Source organism: Halichoerus grypus, chromosome 6, assembly GCF_964656455.1.
Source record: "Halichoerus grypus chromosome 6, mHalGry1.hap1.1, whole genome shotgun sequence".
NCBI classification, from domain to species: domain Eukaryota; kingdom Metazoa; phylum Chordata; class Mammalia; order Carnivora; family Phocidae; genus Halichoerus; species Halichoerus grypus.
In genome coordinates this window covers 127,861,746-127,885,896 of record NC_135717.1, presented here as the reverse complement: position 1 = coordinate 127,885,896, position 24,151 = coordinate 127,861,746, and the positions used below count along the sequence as shown (strand labels likewise).

The following is a 24,151-nucleotide window of genomic DNA, read 5'->3' as shown; positions in this document are numbered from 1 at the left end:
AATCTTCACCATCTCTGTAATCTCCCTGGTACTTTCTGGTTCCTTGGGACACCCCTTTTGAGTCCTCTGACCAGAAAGCTTGTACTTTAGTTTTTCCACTCTGCCACAAACTTCCCATGTGATTTTCCTCTGATTTCTCCTTCTTGGGAAGTAGACTGCATATAATAGTGTTGCTTAAATCTAGTCGTTGATACTGGATCTTGTTGAAATGCCTTGAAATTTCTGTTATGTAGGTGACACTCACCTCTGGTTTCTAGTATAATGTAAATATTCATTATTTATTCATTCAATAAACATTAACTGAGCACCTACTATGTGCTAGTCAGTGTTTCAGTGAATGATACAAGGATACTTCCCTCAGGAACTTACACTTAAATTGAGGGGAAATGAAGTGAATAAATATTAAGTAAATATACAATATGTCAAAAAGAGATAAGTGCTTTAGAGAAAAATATAGTGAGAGAAGGGAGGTGGGGGTGCAGACTCTCACTCAGAGTAAGGTGGGAGCCAAGAGAGTGAGGAAAGGAGTAATGAGATCTGCTTGAAGTTAAAAGGATTGTTCCAATTCTTCCTATTTATATATTTGATAAGTCATTTCAAAGGTGATTTGGGAGGTAAGACAGTTGGGGGTCCATGTGCAACCTGCCATCTTGCTCAGAAGCTCCCTGATACCATGTCTCTTCATTTTAATCATCTGAATTCTGTATGTTCAAAGCACAGTTTTCAAGTGTACCTGGAGAACAGGCCAACTCTTCATTAACAAACAGCATTTGGAGCGGAATTAGTTACTGTTTATAGTAACCCACTTTTTTTTTTTTTTTTTTTTTACAGCAAACACTGACTCGTATACTCTGGGCCAAGTTTCTTTAAGGGTTTTAGTTTACAATAAATAATTCTTTTCTTGTGCATCTTATAAAATATGTTCATTGTACAAATATCAGAAATCATAGATAAGCAAACAGAAGGAAAAAAGGTAACTTAGAAATATTCATTTAAAATAATTTTGGTCTATACAACTTCCAGGGTTTTTTTATTTATTATTATTATTTTTTTTTTTTAAAGATTTTATTTATTTATTTGACACAGAAAGAGAAAGCACAAGTAGGCAGAGCGGCAGACAGAGAGAGAGGGAGAAGCAGGCTCTCCACTGAGCAGGGAGCCGGACACGGGGCTCGATCCCAGGACCCGGGGATCATGACCCGAGCCGAAGGCAGCCACTTAACCGACTGAGCCACCCAGGCGCCCCCAGTTGTTTTTTTTTTTTTAAACCACAAGTAAGTCTCAAGGGCTTTTCAACAACTGTTCTCAATGTAATTATGGGCTCAACCACTAACAGGAGAGCGTCAGGACCACCGTACCACGCTGCATGACAAAATGTCCAAGTTTGCTCACGTCAGGTTTTCAATTCTATCACTTTCCAAGGAGACATACATATATCACCTGTTTAGTGTCCTCTTTAAAAATCTTTAATAAAGCTTCTGAACTGATGATGGTGAAGGCTATTATCTAGTAACTCACCTGCTAAATTTATAGCCAGGTCAATCACACGTGTCCTTTTGTCGTAATAAAGGCAACGACATCAGTGCAAGAACAGCAGCACTGACAGCTGTTAATTTTCAAGTACTCTGTGCTAGCCACACTGGTAAGTGACTTACAAATACAAATTAAAAACATCTTCTCCAGTATTTCAGAAAATTTCATCACTGTAAGACATTAGAGTTTAGTTTTGACTTACTTCCAGAAAATGAGCTAGCCATAGTCAATAAAACTCGAGAGAACCAGATAGTAGTGTTTGCTTGAACTATTCACACTTATTTATCCAGGTCCCATCAATAATTAAACTGTCCCCTGATGCCACCAGCATTCCATTTAATTCTTCTGCTACACCGCACTGAAATGCTCTGAAAAAAGTTCCTCTTGTTATATTATTTATTACTATTGCACTAGCATCCGAAATTACATGTGGTAGCTCTCTGCTAATAAAATAGGAAATTTATTTTTCAGGAAATGGATTACTCACTGGTAAATCACAGCTATGACCATCTTTACTCCAAAAAGGCAAAAGATAAAAATTCATCCAAAGCATGATATTCTAATACCACTCTTTAACCTAACAATTCTACTTCAAGGAATATAGCATAAGAAAAAACACCATAGGGGCGCCTGGGTGGCTCAGTCGTTAAGTATCTGCCTTCGGCTCAGGTCATAATCCCAGGGTCCTGGGATCGAGTCCCGCATCGGACTCCCTGCTCCGCGGGAAGCCTGCTTCTCCCTCTCCCACTCCCCCTGCTTGTGTTCCCTCTCTCGTTATAGCTCTCTGTCAAATGAATGAATGAATGAATGAATGAATGAATAAATAAATAAAAAAGAAAAGAAAAAACACTATAGATGTGTGAAAGCTTGAAGTGTCCAACAACGGGAAAAGAACATGGCCATGCAGACAGTGAAACACTATGTGGGCATGAAGTATCCTGTTTTAAAGGCTTATTTCCAGACATGGGAAATGCTCATGAAAAGGGCAAGTTCCCGAGCTATCTGCAACAAAATCTCAAATTTTGTAAAATATATGTATGTTTGTATACTACACAAATATGTTTGTACATATTTGTGTAGTATACAAATACTTTTGAAAAGATATAGCCCAAGATAACAACCACAGGTAGTGTTAATATGGAGAATTATTTCCATTTTTTAATGTTTTCTAAATTTCTACAATGAATATATATTTTTATATTCAAAAAGAGACTCTTTCATATACAGATTGGTAGTTTTCAGATTTTTTAAAACTTATGGAACTTTTCTTTAAAAAAGGTTAGAGTGTTAGAGATCTGTTGTAGACTGGTATCTTTTATTGACTTATATTAAAGTCTCTGAATGTTTTCAACGGTCTAATTGACAATGCAACATTTTTTCCCTAGGAAATGTTTTTGTTTTCTTTCTTTTCATACTGGGGTATTGAAGTAGAATATGATTGGCGTTGATCAAAATAGAAAATGACTACAAATTTCCAAATTTTACTAGTAATGTCTCCTTCCTTCAGATTGGGCCACACAATCAATGATACCCAAGGTATCATTAATTCCTGTGCGTCTGATAACCTACAGCATTTATGCCAAAGTGGAGTAATTCTCGGTGGTCTGGGACCAGTCTCTGCTGCTTTGAATCCCTGCCTATAACTGGATGATGGGCAGATTTTGCTGCCTCACCCAAAACTGTCATTCTTCAGATTTTCATAAGAAATGAATAGGGCCAAGACCATAGTGTCCCAATTCTAAGAAGTGTCTTACCTATGCATTGAATAACATCTCCAGTTACCATGGAAAAATACCCACAGAGTCACCACAGTAACTCTGAACTAAGACGTATGGACAAAGACAAAATACATACCCACTAGCCTGGCTCTACAATTTATATCTTTGAGTCTTTTATTTCCTCCTCCCTGAAATGTGAATTATAATACCTGTTCACGGCAGCACACATGAACAAATATGTGAAAAATGCAGAGCACAGTGCTTGGTGCACAGTTAAAATTCAGTAAGAGGGAATGTACAGATGTCATTATGATTGGTGAAGAAATCAACTTATACTTGTACACATATTTATGCAAACCAAGGAAGGACAAAAACATGAATACTCTGAAAACAATCCATGGGGAAATGATAGACTTGAAGATAATTTAAAACACACAAAGATAACTTAGCATATTCAACTGCTACCATTTTATTGTGTTCCCTCTAAACTACACACTTCTATTAACATTCTTAAAATTGGGAAATAAGATCATGTGATAAGGTGCTTAAATAAAGTGATTACTGCAAGCTGGCTGTGTCCTTTCCTGCAATTATGACTGCTGACATTAATTACATTTTTATGTGTAACATATGATCTGCACATTTTCTGGCTGCAGCACCAAACCAGATGCAGGACACTCTCTTTCAGCATGAGTAATGGAAAGAAGGCAGCAAAATCTCATCACTTTGGGAGGCAGGGCTGGAGAACAGGGCAAGAAACACCTCGCCACCTCTTGTTCTTTGGGAAAGAAACAAGGGCTTGTAATGAAACAAACCCATGTGTACAAGGAGGCTCCAATTCCCGACCTTCTCCTAAAAAGGGCAAGCAGAAGTTAAGAGAGTAAAAGCAGAATCCTGCCCTGTCCATATCAAACAGAGGGTCTGGAATTGAATAACTCCTACTGTTGAATGAATGAAGAAATCAGTGAAGCCTCCTCAAAGTTAAGACTCTCCATGTGAAATAGCTGTGGGGGACTTCAGAGGCCCGGGGTGGAGGTGGAGGGTGTTGACTAACACAGGTATTCACTGGGTTATTCCCCGATTTCCCACTCACTGATGAAATGTGAGAACCAAAATTTTAATTTGGCTACAAGCAAGGACATCGGGAGGACATTCCCCAGAGTGTGCTTACAAATATGGTTTGGAACTTCCTAAGTGATATACCAACAATGTGTAATGATCTGGATGTGTTCATCACAGATGTGCCATATATTCTCCTTAGAATGAGGACACATTTAGTATAATGGCTTGAGGAAACATTTAGTATAATGGTATAGAATAAGGGTTTAGAATTCAGACAACAATAAAGATAATAGCTAAAAATTACCTAGGACTTCTTAAGTCCAGACACTGGGCTAAGTGGCTTTTCACGGATGACTCAGGAATCCTCCATACAATTATCTGAAATAGGTTAATGTCTACTTTACAGATGCAGAAACTAAGGCCTAAAAGGTTTACAAATACTCCCAAGTCCACACAGATACTAATAGTGACAAAGCCAAGATTCATAACCCAAAATACCTGATTTCAGAGCCTAAAAGATGAACCACTATGTTATTCTGACCAACAGGATTCATTTACAGTTCGAAAGGCCTAAATCTGAAATAATCAATATATGAATAATTGGGAATTGTTTTTTAAAACACTTTTCACCGTTTATACCTGCTGAAAACTCTAACTAGCTCTGACGTGATTAAAATTTAAGTTTTAGGGCGCCTGGGTGGCTCAGTTGGTTAAGCGACTGTCTTCAGCTCAGATCATGATCCTGGAGTCCTAGGATCGAGTCTCGCATCAGGCTCCCCCTTTCATACTCTCTCTCTCTCATTCTCTCTCTCTCAAATAAATAAAAAAAAATCTTAAAAAAAATTTTAAGTTTTAAAGCTATTCCCTACATGTATGCATGGTATAAGTGTCTTCCTGACTATTATGTCCATTTGGGCACAAAAAAACATTCCTAGAATTACCTGCTCCAGACTCTTTATTTGACAGAACAGTTTGGGTAAAAGGATTTTCTACTGCTGGCTAGACTGAATACAATACAGCTACGTAAGAGGCTGAACCTGTCATGCACCCAGCGTCTATCTGGATCTCCATACAGACATGGGGATATTTTTAAAAAATGAGGAAATCTCAAAATCCTCTCCCAAGAAAGACAAGCATTGTGCTAAGGACTCCAAAATAGTTCTAAAGGTCACTTCAGACTAGCTCTGATCATTTCTTTCCATTCTGATAGAAAATATACTTCTGGAACCATCATAATGGAAGAAGAGCTGGACTGAAGAGAAAGGTTTGGTAATCAAAAAAGGAAAGAAAAAAAAAGGCAGAAAAGACTAGTCTTGCTTTTTAATCTAAAGGGACCTAAAGTTCTCCTGATTCGATAGATATGGATTTAGCTTCCTGTTCTTTTAAAAGACAAATGTGTCCTAGTGGGCTGATCTGGCTTCTCAATAAGCTCAAATCTCTCCCTTTTGCCCTCTGCCTCTTGTACTTTGTCTTTCCAGCAATAATATATGGAAAAGTGGGGTGTGTAGTGTGCTGGGTTTGCTTGAGAAAGGTAGTATTTGACACCTGTAATTGTAATGACTGTTAACTCTCCAGCTGGTCGGCAATGGTTAGAAGACTGTTCACCCCACTAAATGCCAAAGCAACCAGGAGTCCCCTATAAACAGCATTCCAAGAATTATAATTCTTTTGAGTCCCAGGAAATCTGGAAAGAAGAGAACTTCTCCGGAGCAAACAAGCAGGCGTGTGTGTGTGTGTGTGTGTGTGTGTGTGTACACACACATTTGCGTGTTTACTGTACATTCCCCAGACTCTTTCTTCAAGAGCCAAGAACTTATTCCCCCAACAATTGGGAAACTGGCTGCTGGCTGCTGAAACTCACAGCTGATCCCTCTTAGAGATTTACCCTTGGGAACCACCCTCCACCAAAAGGAGCTGCTTCACCCTAAGATTACTCAGCCCCTCCCCAAGGGTAGCTCAAATCCAATGGCTGCAAAACAAAGGCGAGGCCTCCTTGTCTGGATATGACACAACTCCAAAGGACCATCCTAGCTCCAGAGCTCCCTGAAGTTCAGCTTCTCCCCCTCTGCCCCATCCTGCCTTACCCACTCCCTTCAAGAGTGGACAGCACTCTCTTGAAGCTCTTGAATCATTTCCCAGGATCGCAAAGCAAGTAAGCAGAAGAGCTGGCATTCAAATCCAAATCTCTTTGACTCTCAGTCCCAGGTTTCTACCAACTTTATCAAGCCCTAGACTTTGATTTACAAAATACACATCCTTACATCTTAGCAAGACATACAAAGCCCCTTTCTGTAACAACCGTCCTTCCTACCCTCACATCCCATCACTCTACTCCCATGTGACCCTGGCCCAGTGACATCAAGCTCTTTCCTGAACACATCGTATTACTGCGTTCCCTGGAACACTTGTCTTTGTCTGCTTGATGACCACTTCCTTCTCCTACAGGTCTCACTCCAAGTACTCCCTCTTCTGTGAAGAATTTCCTGACCCCCCAGGAAGGTAGTAGATCTTCAGCTTTGAGCTCCCACAGCGGGTTGTGTTTCCCTTAGCCTGGTAACTGTTAATTACCATAATGAGTTCCATGCAAGCAGGGACGTGTCTCTTAATTCTGCTTCCTCAGGCATTTTGAAGATGTTCTGTTGAATAGATAAATAAATGAATTCGACTGAGGTGTTGGCTGAGACGCCCTGGCTGAACGGATGGCAGCCTTCCCACGACTAGAAGCAGCACACAGCATCATCCAAATTTGGATAGAATGTGACCTTCTTGAGCACGAGGACTGGTTTTTGTCCTCTGTGTAGCTTTTCCAAGACCTAATACCATCTCCTGCTCATAGAAGATGCTCAAAAGGCCCCAGTGAACTAAATGAGGCTTTGGCTGAAAGGGCTGACATCTGAGAAAATCACTTTCATGGCTCCATAAACTATTTTTCAAATTTCTATTTTTTAAGATACAATGGGGCTTTTCTCTACCTGTTCTCTCTCTCTTTTTTTAAAAAGATTTTACTTATTTATTTGACAGAGAGAGACACAGCAAGAGAGGGAACACAAGCAGGGGGAGTGGGAGAGGGAGAAGCAGGTTTCCCGCTGAGCAGGGAGCCCGATGCGGGGCTGGATCCCAGGACCCTGGGATCATGACCTGAGCCAAAGGCAGACGCTTAATGACTGAGCCACCCAGGCACCCCTCTACCTGTTCTCTTTTTAATAGGTTCTTCGAAAAAAATTTTTTAAGTTCCTCCTTTGTTTGAAACATTGAATTTTTTTTTTTTTTCCTATTTTGCAGAGCAAAAGAGGACCTGGAGTTTGCTGAATTCCATTTCTGGGTCAGAAATAGAACCTAACGTGGACAGATCAAACACAGCTAAGAGGTTTTCCAGCTGGCCTGCTTAACACTACATCTTTGTTTTCAAGGGCCCCTTTGAAACATAAATATGTCATTAAACTACAAGGTGGGGTTTTCTTCCCCCCACTTTCTGAAACTAATGCTTACTTACGGAATAGAGTATAGATATTGGTATAGGCACCACACAACACTAGGACAACGCTGAGGAGAGGTGGGGAGAACCCTTGTCCTATAAACATAAAAACTGAAAGCAAGTCTTACTGGGCGACTAGCTGCATTCCCCACACAGGATATGGTCCAATTCTGTGACTGTTCTCAACAACAATGAAATTACTGAGAGCTGGCTGAGAGTAGTAACAATGATAAGAAGGCTTAAAAGCCCAGCTCCTATTTTGTAAATGGATTTGGGAAGGAGGAAGCTCTCTGGCATGTAAAAGCCTGAATTTTCTGTGCCCTGTGGGATTTTCTTCATGTCATCCTCTTACCACCTCCACTGCTAGTCTGTTGAGAGCAAAGAAAAAAACCATGATAACATTTTCCCAAGAGAGCAGCACATCTGGTTATCCTGTCCTTCACAAGTGTCTGATCACGTGTGAGCCAAACCACCGAATCTAAGGCTTTTCCCCTCTGGTTTGATTTTTCCTAACTGCAGGCAATGTGTTCCGAAGGTCAGAGGGGCAATCCGCAGGTACATCTCATTTCACAATTTTGCTCACATTGTTCAGGTCGCAGATTCAGCGACTTACAGCTCTATACGTATGCTGCGCAGGTTAAACTTTTTATTCTGTGTCTTTAAAATACTCCTTCTTTTAGCTAAAACTCGTGGAGTACAATTAAGGAATGAAGGCACCAATCCCTTCTCAGTCGTCCTAATGGTTAACAGGGGTTATGGGAAAGCATACGGCAGCAGGATTGAGATGGAAAGTACCTTTTTAAACATCCTGGTCGAATCCTCACTTATCTGCATGAACCGCATAATCACATTGTTCAGATAGATGTCACTCAAAGTTGCATGGTCTTTGCTCTCTCTTCTCACTTGGTTCAGAAGCAGATACCAGCAGTTCACTGGAGACAACAAGTTTTGGTCTTTCCTGAGAAGTGAAGAAAAACAGAATTACCATCAATTTCGAAGCTGCCCCAACCACCTGAGGGAAGTCACCAAGGCCCACGAGGAGCCACAACAGATGGGTATTGTTGCTCTTCTTCCTACTCAGGGCATTGCTTAGAGCTCCTCAACAGCCAACAGAATAGTCTTCTACGCCGGGATGGCGGAAAGCTTGGAAGGAAAAACTTGGACCAAGAATACCAGTCAAAACCCACACTCCCGACAAGGGCCATGGGACCTTGGGATACACAGTCATCAGGCATGCTTTCAGCTTTAAACACCCCATTGTGAAGAAAGTAATTTATATTTACATAAAAATCTACTGACTACTGTCTCACAGACTGTGGTTCACCACTGCACACAGAGTCTGCTTTGAGTGTCCAGTCTGCTGCTGGAAAAGAGATTTGGCTAGGTATGCTTTCCATGGAACATACATTTGAGGATTATTTATTAATCCCCTGATATATAAACTCCAGCTTCCCAAAAAGTGTTCCGGGGAATCACAACTTTACAACGTTGTTGGAAGGCTCATGAACAGAACCAAGAAGTTTACTGGCTTATGACTTGTCATTAAACTGTTTCACATTTGTAACTACACTTTGTTTTATTCTAATATTTTCATTTTATTTTTTTAAGTAGGCTCCACACCCAACATGGGGCTTGAACTCACAACCCAAAGATCAAGAGCTGCATGCAGCCAGGCGCTCCTACTTGTTTTATTCTAGATAATAAAGCTGAAAGTGAATATAAACAACAAAAGACGACTTGTAAAAAATCTTAAAGAAAACCTCCAAATAAAACCAGTAACTACCTGGGATGTTACTGCTTCAAAAACAAAAAAAAAAAACGTACAATGCTTTCTGTTTTTTAGTCTAACTGGAAAATGACGAAAAGGCACCAGAAGGCTTATCCTAAAACTCAGGGACACTACAGCCATGTGTATCAGACATGTTATCCTACTATTCATGATCATTTATGACTCTGAATATTAATTAAGTTAGGAAAGAAATCATTAAGTCAGCTCTTTCTGCCTGTAAGTTCCTCAGATTCAGGATGTGACACTGAATCAAGTCAAGATGCTCTGTAGAAGAAAGAGGAAGTAGAGGACGGAAGCGGAAGTAGGAATAGGCGCAGGGGGGAACGTTCTCTTCTAGGGTCCTAGCACTGGCCCACACTAGAAAAGCCTCCTGGCAAACTAGAATTACAGCCCAACCTAGAGAACCTCCTTTTTTTCTCAAAGCCATCAAGTAAGGGGCACTGGTTCTACGGCAGACAAGAGCCCTTCTACTGACATTCTCTATCCAGTCAGCCCAAGAGATAAAGATCACCTTACTATATTGACTTTTACGTATGTCCTTTATGCTGAAAGGATATGCTCTCAAGAATACATTCTTTGAGAGCATTTCCTACTTTGACAACATTTCCTATGTTTTTATATCCTGAGTACCCTCCCCATGGTAAGCATTAAATAAATGTTATTTCACTCACTGGATAAACACATATTATTGCCTTAATAAGAGATAACAATACCAACAACAATAATAGCATCAGCTAGGGCGCCTGGGTGGCTCAGTTGGTTAAGCGACTGCCTTCGGCTCAGATCATGATCCTGGAGTCCCGGGATCGAGTCCCACATCAGGCTCCCTGCTCAGCAGGGAGTCTGCTTCTCCCTCTGACCCTCCTCCCTCTCATGCTCTCTCTCTCTCTCATTCTCTCTCTCGCAAATAAATAAAATCTTAAAAAAAAGAAAATTAAAAAAAATAATAATAGCATCAGCTATCAGGCACTGAGCACCTACTCTAAGAAATACTACACAAGAGCACAGAATATGGATCTATACTGTCCAAGTTCAAATTCCAGAACTACACTTACTAGCTATGTGATCTTGGCCAAATTATCTAAACTTCTCTCTGCCTCTGTAACTTCATTTGGAGAATGGGTAAAATTACAGTATTTATAAGATTCTTATGAGGATTATTTCAGTTAATATATGCATATTTTAATGCTTACTATAATGCCTTAGATCCATAATGAGTGCTCTACAAAGTTAGCTATTTTTATTTAGCGGCTGGTCTAAAGACTTTACATACAGTAACTCTACGTAATCCTTACCACTACAATTTAAGGCAGAAATTCTTTGTATCCCCTCTATCAGTGAGAGAACTGAAGCTTAGCAAAGCATGCTGATTTGATGATTTGCTGTTGAGACCAAAGCTAGTATCAGAGTCTTTGAGCCGAGGAAGGCTGATATAAGCCTTGGTCTTCTGTCAGTGTCAACTTTAAGCTAAGGACTTTCTACATAATGAGCAACCCAAAGCTGAGTACTGTGCCCGAGACTTAACATTTGTTTGGTGGAGAGGAGAAGAAACACTGAGTGCATAACCCATGCCGGCTATCAATCACATCAAGGACTTCATCATGTTTCTCATTTAATGGTCATAAAATCTCATTTTAAAAGTTAGGAAAACAAGGCTCAGAAAGGGTAAGCAACTTGACCAAAACCACGCAGCAAAGCCAATATTCACACCAGGTCTGGCTCTTTCATAAAGTCCGTCCTTGATTTTCTTCATACTCTTGTCCTTTCTGTAGACTTATTAACCATCTTACCTTCATTCCCATATTCAATAAATTTACCCAAGTCAAAGAAAATTCCAAACGGTTTACCTTTTGACAAAACAAGTCAACAAACTGGGATAAAGAAAAGGGGGCAGCTGAAGCCCTAAGGGATCAGACTAAGGTGCATGGCCCCATACCAGTTTTCAGTTCACAACCGATTACCAAGTGCACAAAAGACATTCAAAAATACTTACTGAATGGATGAATGGGCTGTCTTCTTATTTGTAATCACTTTAAAAAGGGACAGTTACTATAATACAGTACTGGCTCCAGTCTCCTTTCCAGCTCTAGCCTCTGTCAGGTACATTGGACATCTGTCCACCCTGGGAACCATCACTAAGATTTATTTCTATGCTGGACCAACATGAGAAGTTAGCCATAAAAAAGTATTCCCTATCTAGAATTGTTCTGCATTTGCTTCTGAAAAAGTAACCTGGGGATACTGCCCACCCTACTTTTTAGGTAGGATCCAAGGCCATAGAAGGGTATAAAAGAAAACAGTAAAGCCAATGGTGAAGACAAAGATGGGCTTCTCTGCAACCCCCTCCAGTCTGCAGCTCAGCCTGAGCAGACAGGCCTCCTTCTTGTTACAAGGGGGTAGGTGGTTTTCTGTTTTACCAATGCACTGAGATAGCAGTTATGCTGGTCCCGATTTTAGGCTGGGGTGCAGTGCAATAGGGTTGGTGGTAGGAAGCCTTCAGTCCCACCTCTCTACCTTGAACAGGCCTCACCTTCTGCCCCACATGGGACTAAAGGGTAGGGATAAATGTCCACTTGAGTTTTCAGCTCCTTCTTCCTTTTTTGGCCCCTGGAAATTTCCCTTACTTTCCTATGAGTTCAGTTACACATTTAAAATGATGTCTATTATATTTTAATCAGCATTTCTGAGAGTTTTATAGCAGAAATACTTTTCAGATTACCTAGTCTACTATATTTCCAGAAAAGACTGTGTTGCCTTTTAAATATCTCCTAGACAAGTCTATTTCTTTCTCCCTGCAGTATTGCTAGTTCACGCCATTACTGTGAGAACCCCCTACATGGTCCTCCCTCCCTCCACTATAGCTCCTTCTAGTCCACAGTCCTATCTATAGTCTTTGTCATCATTTTAAAATGCAGGTCTACGGGGCGCCTGGGGGGCTCAGTCAGTGAAGCGTCTGCCTTCGGCTCGGGTTGTGATCCCAGGGTCCTGGGATCGTGCCCCGCATTGGGCTCCCTGCTCAGCGGGGAGCCTGCTTCTCCCTCTCCCTCTGCCTGCTGCCCCCCCCAACTTGTGCTCTCTCTCTGTCAAATAAATACATAAAATCTTTAAAATAAAATAAAATAAAATAAAATAAAATAAAACATGGGTCTGAGCTGGTCATTCTTCTACTTAAAACTCTCCTAAGGCTTCTCATGCCCTCAGGACAAAGTCCAAACTGTGGAGTGTGATCTACAGGCCTCCCGGATCTGGCACAATTTACACCTGGAGCCACACTGCTCACCGCCTCACTACTCACTCCCACCCAACTGTTTCTGTTCCATAAAACTGCCTTACACCCCTTCCCTTCTACTCCCTGATGCAGTATGTTCCCTTTGCCTGGAACATCCTGCTCTGGGCCCCTCAGCTTGCCAACTAGTCCTTCATGTCTTCACTTACGTATCACTTCCTCCGGGACCTTTCTCAGACCGTCCCTTCCCCACCTCCACTATAAAATGGATTTCCATTGGGTCTGTCTATGGCATCCTGCACTTACCCTGTCACAGTACTTGTATTCTCCATTAAAGTTGCCTGCCTACTTGTCTCTGTCTTTAGGATCTAAATTACAAAGTAAATTTCATTATCAGAAAATCTGTATTTTTTTAAATAAAGGAAGTACATTTAATTCAAAGGTGTTTTTTTTTTAATTAATTCAACGTTTAACTGCACTTGGTCATAAGCATTTTACTAAAGCTCCTTGTTTTAAGTCAGTCTCAACTGGAGTGACCACAAACATGACTGGGGTGTAGGGAGCTAAATATGCTCCCTACTGCTTATTTTCATACAAAATCACTACAGAAATCCTGAGGTCTTTGAAGAAGCAGCCACTTTAAATGTGCCCACTGAAATATCTACCTGTAGAGACCAACTCCCACTTTTCTGTGATCAGTAATTTTATGAACACACTGTTTCTTATTTATAAAATTATCCATAAATATACATTTATTGGAAAGAAAAAATGTCAAGAGAACACTTTTAAAATGTGATACATTGATGCTCATAAATTATAAATGCAGAGCTGCTTTTACCTATGGGGATATGCTAATCAACAGCTTCTCAGACAAAGATGCAAAATTCTAAAACCAAGAAGGGTGGTAAGAAGGTAGTCTATCACCTTGGAAAGATGAATTTGAGTCAAGTCTCTCTTACTTGTACTGCTGGTGATCCTTAGTGCTTCTTGTTTTTGCCATGAACCTTTCTGCTAACTTCTCTAGGTTCCGAGAATATTCCGTCTCAATTTCAGCTTTTTTCCGGAAGAAATCCTGCAGGTCCTGGAGAAGCTGAACTCTCATCTCTGTTTGCTGTTCCAGGCATTTTTGCTGTTCTACCAGCTGAGCTCGAATTTCTAAGGAAAGAAGAGAATCCATTTGACGATTTTGTGAAAGTTAGTGCTGGTATGTGGAAGATAAAGGTAATGAATCCTATTATACATTTAGCTCTGTATTGGACCTTTATGAGATTGCTAGGTCTAGACTGGTTCTTTACATAATCTGCTGACCTTTTAAAAGAATGAGACAAGGGGTGCCTGGGTGGCTCAGTCGTTAAGCATCTGCCTTCAGCTCAGGTCATGATCCCAGGGTCCTGGGATCGAGCCCCACATCGGGCTCCCTGCTCCGCGGGAAGCCTGCTTCTCCCTCTCCCACTCCCCCTGCTTGTGTTCCCTCTCTCGCTGTGTCTCTCTCTGTCAAATAAATAAAATATTAAAAAAATAAAAAATAAAAGAATGAGACAAGTCCCAGGAAGGAATGTCAGAAATTAGAACAGAAACACGGGTTACATTTGCAATGCCACAAGCATGCATGGAGTCATGAGGGCAAAAAATGAAAGCCTTTAAGATAACAATTCATAACATGTGACATGTTTGGGGTGCTGCGTACACTGTAATTTTTTCAACAGCATCTTATCTCAACTATCCCTTTTGAGTTTGAATGGCAAAGATGCGCGCATCATTTCTTCCAGACTTCTGAACCACCGTGTATTTGCCGGTTGGCACAGACAGACACTGACATCTGGTAATTTGTATTTAGTGCATAAATTTCTAGTTTGTAAAACACGTAGCTTCTGGGTTTATAGGGATGCCGTGCCTGAAAATAATTTCTTTCTCTATCCAAATAATCCATTCATCGATCGAGTCCTCAGATTCCACTTTATTATTCTATTCACAACATCAAAGGCTCTTCACCTGGCCTTCACTTTTTACACATTGTTCAAACTAACAGCTCTATTGACACATGTAATCCTGAAAAGAATCCTTTGACGATTTTAATACATTAGGAAGGTGAAGGTTAGTCTTTCACTGATTTAGGAAAAACACAAAAGCAAAGGCGTGCCATGCAAAACTATCTGTAAATGACTATAACAACGAAACCTGTGTGTTTTGGAAAATGGGACAGGTACAGCAATAACTACTGACCTATTCCTGTCTGAGACCCAGGGCTAACCTCCAGACAAGAATACTCATACTGGAAAACTTTATTTCATCTTTCCCAGACTCACTGCGTATTCCCTTAAAGTGAGGGCTGAATCTAATTGAGTAGAGTTAATAGAAATCAATGTCCAGGGGCGCCTGGCTGGCTCAGTCAGTGGAGCATGCAACTCTTGATCTCAGGGTTGTGAGTTCGAACCCCATGTGAGTATAGAAATTACTTAAAAATAAAATCTTAAAAAAGAGAGAGAAATCAATGTCCAAATAACATTTAACATTTCCTCAATTCCTTTCTATTATTCTTCAACAGAGAAAAACCAAGCTCACAATATATATGCATACATTTGGCCATGTTTAATCAAGCTCATTAACAGCAGGGTGGTCAAGTTCTCAATGGGGAGTCAGGAAACTTGCTCAATTTAATAATGGATAGCAATAATCAAACACTATTCTACACCCTCTTGAAGTAGGTAGGAGTATTAGCCTCATTTTACAAAGAAGGAACTGAGGTTTAAGGAGATTAAATACTTTATCCTGCCAAAAAAAGACACAATAACTATGAAACGAGGCCCTCAATAAGGTCATGTTCCAGGCAACACTGCTTTGGGGAACCCTGGGAAAGGGTAGGAAACATTTCTCAAGTGTCCTTTCCTTGGTTTCTCCACCTCTAGATTGGGGGACCCTATTATTAATCTCATAGAAGTGTGGTGATCACCAGAGTGAAAACATTATTACAGGCTTTTAACCACGATGAACAGCATCTGGTTTTTAGTCAATCAAAGTAAGGGTTTTTCAATACAGTATTATAATCACTATGTCTGGCAAACTCTTTCCCCCACAAATACAGAACTATTTTTGTTTCACGGAGAAAAAAGAAATCAAGGGTGGGGGTATTTCTCATTCAGGAATCTCAGTAAGTCTTTTAAGATTTAGTAATTTTAGCACATCTTGCTGTGCTAAGAGAAAATAAATCAATCGTCTTAGGCTGTCAATTAGGATTTTTTTTTCTTTTAAGCTGCATTAGTGCCAAATAAGAAATAAAAGTGGCCGAGAGTACAGATCTCAAGAGATCTACACAAAAATTCTGTGGGCTTCTTTCTTCAGTCTCATTCTTAGATTTCCTCTTGCTTCCTTCAGTGCTTAAAATCAAGAGCTAGGGCGTTTTGAGAAGGAGGACTGTATCTAAACAGTTAAAAATCTCATCTTTTTTGCAGGCAGTAACTGTTACTTCACATTATCTGTAATTTTCCCATCAAAACAGGACACTAGCAGCATTTTCAAGAAGGAAAATGTGAAGGGACAGAATCTAGGGTATTGTTGTGAGAAAGTAAAACATGCTCCAAAAACTGAAGGAGAATTCGTTTGATTACCTCTTTAATTTAGACAAGTTGGGGACAAATGAGGAAAGATTCACAAAAAAACACAAGGAAAAAAAAAATCAAGATAAAAGTACTACCATAATACATGTCTTATTAGGAAGAGGAAAGCTCTGGGTTCTTTATACCGCACCACAGCCACAAGGCAGGACAATGTCAGAATAACTCACTTCACTGCACATCCGGTAAGGCTTTATTAATATGGTCTCACTCGATGTGATCTAACAGTAAATGGCACTGACAAGTTGAAAAGATTTTTAAATACATGAGTAAAATAAATAGTCATAGCAATTCTGGTCCACCGCTCAGAACAGATCAAAGAAGCCAGTGATGTACTGTGCCCCACACCGGACCAGTTCTTGCAATGGACCACAAGGTGCTACAGGACATAGCACCACTGTCATCCCAGGTACCAAAGAATCATGAGGGCTGGACCTGGTGAAAGCATCACATTAAGGAGTGATTTCAAGAAAAAATGTGAGTCTTATTTCTGTAGAAGAGATTACAACTTCCCACCCACCTTCTTTAAAGACACTCTTTCAGGATTCTATTAGCTTTCATGTGTTAGTATTGATCTGGATCATTATTTATTTATTTATTTATTTATTTTGAGACTCAAGCTTCATTTTAATTTAGCTAACCAAGCCATTATTGACCTCCTATTTTGTGTTAGGCAGGAGTTACGAAGATTTCTAATACACAACTCCTTCTGGTAGGAAATATAAATCGTAAGTTGATGGTATCAATACATCAGTGCTATAATGAAGAAATGTACCAGGAAGCTATGGAAAGAGGAGCGGACAGTGGTAGACTGTGGAAGAGTCTGGAAGACATAATGCCCTGAAGGATAACTATGTTATAAGATATACAGCTATAACCACCAAGAAAGTGGAAAGACAATGCATAGATTGGGAGAAATATTTGCAAATTATGTATCTAATAAGGAACTTGGGTCTAGAATATATAAAGAACTCTTACAACCCAATAATAAAAACACAAATAATCCAATTTTTAAAATGGGCAAAGAATCAAAATAGACATTTTCTCCCCAAAAGATCTACAGATGGCTAATAGCAGATGAAATGTGGCTCAACATCATTAGCCATCAGAAAGAAGCAAATCAAAAGCAAATGAGACACCTCTTCACACCTGCTTGGATGGTTATAATAAAAAAGATAACAAGTTCTGGTGAGGAAGTGGAGAAACTGGAACCCTCGTTTGCTGCTGGTGGGAATGCAAAATGGCACAGCTACTCTGGAAAAACAATCTGGCAGTTCTTCAAAAGGTTAAACATAGAGTTAACACAGATTCAGCAAGTTCACTCCTACCTAGGTACACACCCAAGAAAAATGAGAACACAAAAATTTATGCACAAATGTTTATAGCAGCATTATTTATAATAGCTGAAAAGTAGAACAACCTACATGTCCATCAATTGTTGAACAGATAAGCAAAATGTGGTCTAGCCATAAAACGTTACTCAGCCATAAAAAGGAATGAAGTACTGGTTTGTGCTACAACATGGATGAACCTTGAAAATATAACCTTAGTGAATGAAACCAGTCATGAAGGGAAACTGATTACATTATGAGATGTCTGGAAGAGACTAATCCATAAAAAGCGGATGAGTTGTTACCAGGGCTAGAGGAGTTGGGCGGAAATGGGAGGGGATTGCTAAGGGGTGTGGGTTTCTTTATGGGATGATGCAAATGTTCTAGAAGTGACTGTGGTGATGGTTACAAACCTGTGAACACACTAAAAAACAGTGAATTGTACACTTTCAGTGGGTGAGTTAAATGATCTGTGACTTACAGCTCTTATATAAAAAAAGATATACTGCTGTATCACAATTCCATGAAATTTGGGTTGTGGAGACATTTCTAAGAATGATAATAGTAATAAATAACTCCTCATATTTTCACACCTAGTACTTTTTAGTAGTTAATCAAATTGGACAACATAAGGGCAAGTACTTTAAAATCATGTCTTCGGGGTGCCTGGGTGGCTCAGTCATTAAGCGTCTGCCTTCAGCTCAGGTCATGATCCCAGGGTCCTGGGATCGAGCCCCACATCGGGCTCTCTGCTCAGCGGGGAGCCTGCTTCTCCCTCTCCCACTCCCCCTGCTTGTGTTCCCTCTCTCTCTCTCTCTCTGTCAAATAAATAAATAAAATCTTTAAAAAATAAAAAAACAAAATGATGTCTTCATGATGGCTCTTGCTTCAGTATTTTTACTTCACCCCGAATTTGTTTGTAAGCCAGAGTAGAAATTTACTAACAGGTAAGCATTCATTGGTGTGTTAATTGCTACAATTTCTAATGGTATAGAAAAGATTTACCTAATAGAACATTAGGAGGGGCTTATTACCATGACTCCCAAACAACTGCATAAAACAGCACAATTTCTTTTAGGCAGAAAAATGCTGTCTCTGAGGAGGCTGTAAGCAGTCATTACTTAAATCTAGGTCAGGACCTACTAAATAATGATAATGGCCATTTTAACAGGGCTAAAATTTGCTGTTTTTTAAAAAAGGACTTATTTCATTTCTGATCAACCAGAGTGCCACCACAGAAGGAATCAACATTAAAAATCCAACAATACACAAAAAGTGTGCTTTCAAACTACTCAATAAATTTGTTAAACAAAATAGAAACAGTTCTTCTAAGCTATAAAAATCTGCTGACAATACTAAATAAAACAGAATTGCCTTGGAAAGGAGGAAACAGAGACATTTCTTCTTATTGCTGATAAAGAAAGGGAAGTCCTAATCCTTGAAATAAGTTTGTGTGAGACCACAGAATGATGCATATTTCATGGAAAGATTGAGTCCATGAGACTGGGCTGCTTCTCTAATATGTTACTAAATGACTAGGACTAGTGCATAAAATCGATAGATTGGGCGTGACACTCATGATCGTCCAGCAGATAGAAAGGCAACAATATTTCTAAGTCATCACAAACCATCTCAATTATTTCATAGTCTTGTTTGGTCAGATTTTTCCTTATGATAATTAAAAAAGTATACATTCTGTTAGAATTTATCAGTACCTTTACCCAATGGATATAAGGTATTTTCCCAAATGACAGGTGAGAGCCAATGGAATGTCTCAGAGAAGAACCCAGTGATGCTCTAACTGGTTACGTCAATTATTCACATGCTTACTGTTCACGTGAATATATATACAATCTTCCAGCTGCTGATTAGCTAATTACCAGGTGTAAACTTTGGTGAAATGTGTTTAGGCTAGAAGTTTGGAGCAAAAAAGAAAAAAAAATCCACAAAAGTAAGCAAAGACCATTTCACTAGAAATCCAAATCTAAGATTTATGCTTCTCTTACACTTTGCACAGAAATTAGGTGACATCAATATGGACCCAGACTGGAGTTACAGTGTTATCTATTACAAATCATGGGAGGGGTGCCTGGGTGGCTCAGTCGGTTAAGTGTCCCACTCCTGATTTCGGCTCAGGTCACAATCTCAGGGTCTTGGGCTCGAGCCCCACCTGGGGCTCTGTGCTCAGTGAGGAGTCAGCTTGAGATTCTCTCTCTCTCTCCCTCTCCCTCTGCCCCTTCCCCCCACTGGCGCATGTTCTTTCTCTCTCAAATAAATAAATCTTTAAAAAAAAAAAAATCATGGGACGTGGGGCAAGTAACTTAACCTCTCAAATTTCACCTTGTGAAATAACAGTCCCACCTCATGAGACTGGTGAGGATTAAATGAGTAGAAATGAAAAGCATGCCTCAATCTGCAAACCACCATGAAAAAGGTAAAGATGCTGTTACTACTAGCATCTGCAGGTTTTCATTGCAAAGATATTCACTGACTACTTCCTTGTGCCAGGCTCCTTACTAGGGGATAAAGAACAGGCTGAAAGTCATGAGCCCGATCCTCAGTGAGAAGACAGACAATGCAAACAGTGAGAGCCAGTGACCTTCAGGACCTTAAGGTTTGAATGTCAAAGAGCAATAGAGGTATGCGGAGGAAGTTTCCATGGTTGGGCAAAGGGGTAAGCACTGAGGAGGTGATCCTGAGGTTGACCTGGCAGTTTGTTGATACACACAGGGGGAAGGGTACTCTGGGCTGAAGGATTAGCATACTCACCTGCAGGACGAGGGAGAGAACAAGGAGAGTTATACCAAGGGCTTCTGTGCTGCTGAAACCCAACCCTGGACCGCTAGAGGGTCTGGTTATGGGCCTAGGGCAGCCCCAAGCAGAACACTAAGGAGTACGATTTTATATCTTAGGCCAGTTTCCCAAACTGGTTTGATGATAAAAACCACCTAGGGTGCTTATTTAAAACACTTGTGTCTAATCCCCTTGGCTGGCTATTTTTATCTTGTTGGTCTGGCAGGACCTGGAACGGAGGATTTTAATTAAGTACCCAGGTGAATCTTTTCATTGGGCAACCAGGAAACACGAGTGAAGAACTGAACAATTCTGAATAAGGAAGATGTATAACCAGGCTTGCATTCCAGAAAATCACACAAATAACTAAATGAAATGCTAAGCATCCTACACCTCATGAAATAAGAGTTTCTTTTGTAAACTCTATGGTTCCCTGTTTGAATTATGAATTACTAGGCAAAACAAACCAACAATAAAACCCTCACAAGAATGAATGGGATCCATGTTCTCCCCTACCTACGCCTATTATTTTAATTAGTTATGAATCACTCATTTCTGTCATCTGGTGTGGAACTAATGAGTATTTCCATTTAATTTGTTATCAGAAAGCAGAAGCTGATTTTCAACCACATTGTGGAGAAACCTTTACAGCTGTGCTGCCCAATACGGAGCCATTAGTCACACTGAGCACTTCCAATGTGGCTAGTCCAAACTGAGACGTGCCCTTAGGGCAAAAATACACTCAAGATTTCAAAGTCTTCGTGTGAAGAAGAAAGGATATAAAATGTCTCACTGATGGGGCGCCTGGGTGGCTCAGCTGTTAAGCGTCTGCCTTCGGCTCAGGTCATGATCTCCGGGTCCTGGGATCGAGCCCCGCATCGGGCTCCCTACTCCACGGAAAGCCTGCTTCTCCCTCTCCCACTCCCCCTGCTTGTGTTCCCTCTCTCGCTGTGTCTCTCTGTCAAATAAATAAATATTAAAAAAAAAGTCTCACTGATAATTGTTAATGCTGACATTTAAAAATGTAGACATTGGGAAAAAACTCTAGACATTGGGTTATAGAAAAGACATTAAAATTAACTTCACCTGTTCATCTCTTCTCTTCACTTTTTAAAATGACTATTAAAAAATCTAAAATTAGAAATGTGGCTCATCTATATAACAAAGCTCCTCTAGGATATGAGTACATTAGCAACTAAGTTTCTCATAGGTGGAGTCTGCAGTGCAGAGTTCTCACCAGAAAAGGTTTTTGAAGCATTAGCAGGCTTGATCAGAAGACAGAACTTAAGCATAATGCATATACGGGGTAGAATACAGAGTAGCAAGACACAGTTGCAGTTAGAAGTGTGACCTTGGAGGAGTAACTATTTCTTTGGAATCCTCAACTGCAGAATGATTACTAATTATAGATGCCATATTCCCCCTTCCAAAGACAATGAAAGGTTTTAACAAGAAATGAAGACTTTCTCATCTTGTAAAGCATTGTTTGGGCTGATTATCATAAAATGTGTAATGAAAAAGGAAGAAAAACGTCCTAGATTTGATAATATTGACTACATAGGCTAAAGGACTTTCAGAAAAGAAAAGATCATGGGCCAATGGGGGTTATTATCATCAGTGACAGCTTCAGAGGGCATTGGCCCTGTACGGCCTTTAAAGATATGCAGGATTTGGAAGGCTGTGCAAATTTGGGGAATGGAAATGTAGTTCCTTAAAGTAAAAATTATATTTTTGACACTCTAGCCCAGAAGAGTTAGGTTCTAGGGAAGGAAGCTTCGGGTGGCTGGACCAAATGTAACCTTCCAGGTTACTGCCTCATGGAAAATATAACTCCCTAGTCTTTCTACTTCTAAATTATGAGATCACCAACAATTCAAGCAAACTAAATAGCATAGACATATATGAAATCAGGTTGCTTCCATTCTAAGCTGAAAACCACGATCTCATCCTAGAACTCTAGAGATGGTTAGCATATTTGCGGGGGAGTAGAATTATGACAAAACCTTTTGGAATAAAACAAGGTAACTGTCCTCTCAGTACAGTTAGTTAATCCTCATTGTTTTGGATATAAAAGTAAAGTCAATTTCACAACATTTCTGACATTCTTAAAGAGAGGTTGTTTCCACTTTTCTAAGTTTTCATTACATCTTCATTTGAAAGGACATTAACCTCATTTAGAATAAAAGCTTAGTACAAAAGCATCAGTTTTCATAGCTTTTGAGAGCCAAATATTTTATTTTGGCCTAGATAACATTTTCAGGTGAAGTATGGAAAACAAATCTGCACCTTTTTTTTTTTCCCCCAACGAAAACTACCTAGCCAGGATAAAAGGCAATAACTTAAGGGGATCAATTATTGCAGTTTAATACATTGCAGGAAAGGCCAGTTTAAGGAAGTAGAGATCTGAATGATTCACTATCATGTCTGTATTTGGAATGCACAAGAGGTAAGATTTCATTAACTTCCCCATAATTAAGCAAGGACATTTCAGACCGTATTAGTAGATTGATTTTTACTACCAGAAAAAGACCATGCGTGAAAATCACTGATCCGTAGAGAGTACAAGGATTTACATTTTGGAATGGCTTGTGTTGCTGACCTTTCAAAGGTTCAAGGCATTCTCTAAATGTTGACTTTCTTTCCGGATATAATTCAACATGAAGTCTCATGGAATAAATAGAAAAGCTTGCACATTTTTTTGGAATAAGTTTTAAGAATGAAAAACTTTTAAAGTAGTTTAAATTTTTTGTACTGAGTTACTTGCAAATTGAGGTCCCCCTTCCCTTTTTAAAGATTTTTAAGTAATTTCTACACCCAACATTGGGCTCGAACTCACAATCACGAGATTCAAGAGTCACATGCTTTACTAATGGAGCCAGTCAGGCGCCCCAAATCGAGCTTTTTCAAATCAAGGCTCTTCTCCTTATTGCAGTAATTACAATTTTAAAGTGTACAGTTTAGCCTCCCAAGCAATTTACCATTTACATGGTAAACACCAGGAGAATATTTATTGAGTTCCTACTATGTTCCAGATTCTGTGACAGATGCTTGATATAGCTTAGCTCATTTAATTTTTACAGCAATCACATTATGTAGTGCCTCCATTAAATAGATGAGGATATCAAAGTAGAGAGAGGTTATTTTGTCCAAAGTCACACAATTATTAAGTACTAAAGCTTGGATTTCCATTCAGGTTTGTCTGATTCCAAAGCTCATGATACAAAATTATAATGTTCAACAATTACACATAGTGTATAATTATACAAAGCAAGCCCAAGTGATCCAGGCTGGCCTTCTAGATAATTTGTTAGAATGTATATAGATACTGTATGTAACTTAATGTATCAAATAAAATTTAACTGCCAAGTATCTAGCTAGCATCCTTTAGAAAAGCAATGATTACATTTCTATTATTTTACGTAATTAAGTAAAGCCAAAAGAACCTCCTCCTTCCCTGAAAAATTCAAATATTTTATAAAAACTGGTTAAGTGACTAATACTAATTCCCTAGTATTTCCTGAATGTTGTGGCTTTATGGGAAATTGTGTATTTAGGTCAACTGCTGCTGTTTTAAATTGTAAATTGTTATAAATTAATAATGTTAAAATTACTG

At 39.6% G+C, this 24,151-nt stretch overlaps 1 protein-coding gene across 6 annotated transcripts in view; it reads right to left on the bottom strand.

The window, feature by feature from the left end:
• Positions 1–24,151, bottom strand: part of SRGAP1 (SLIT-ROBO Rho GTPase activating protein 1) — a 265,812-nt gene that overhangs the window by 120,429 nt on the left and 121,232 nt on the right. For all 6 annotated transcript variants that reach the window (XM_078076218.1, XM_036070972.2, XM_036070971.2 and 3 more), the window contains exons 2-3: positions 13,763–13,958; positions 8,584–8,746 (exon numbers count right to left, since the gene is read on the bottom strand). In XM_078076218.1, the coding sequence (XP_077932344.1) occupies positions 8,584–8,746; positions 13,763–13,958 (359 nt within the window). The remainder of the gene's footprint in view (positions 1–8,583; positions 8,747–13,762; positions 13,959–24,151) is intronic.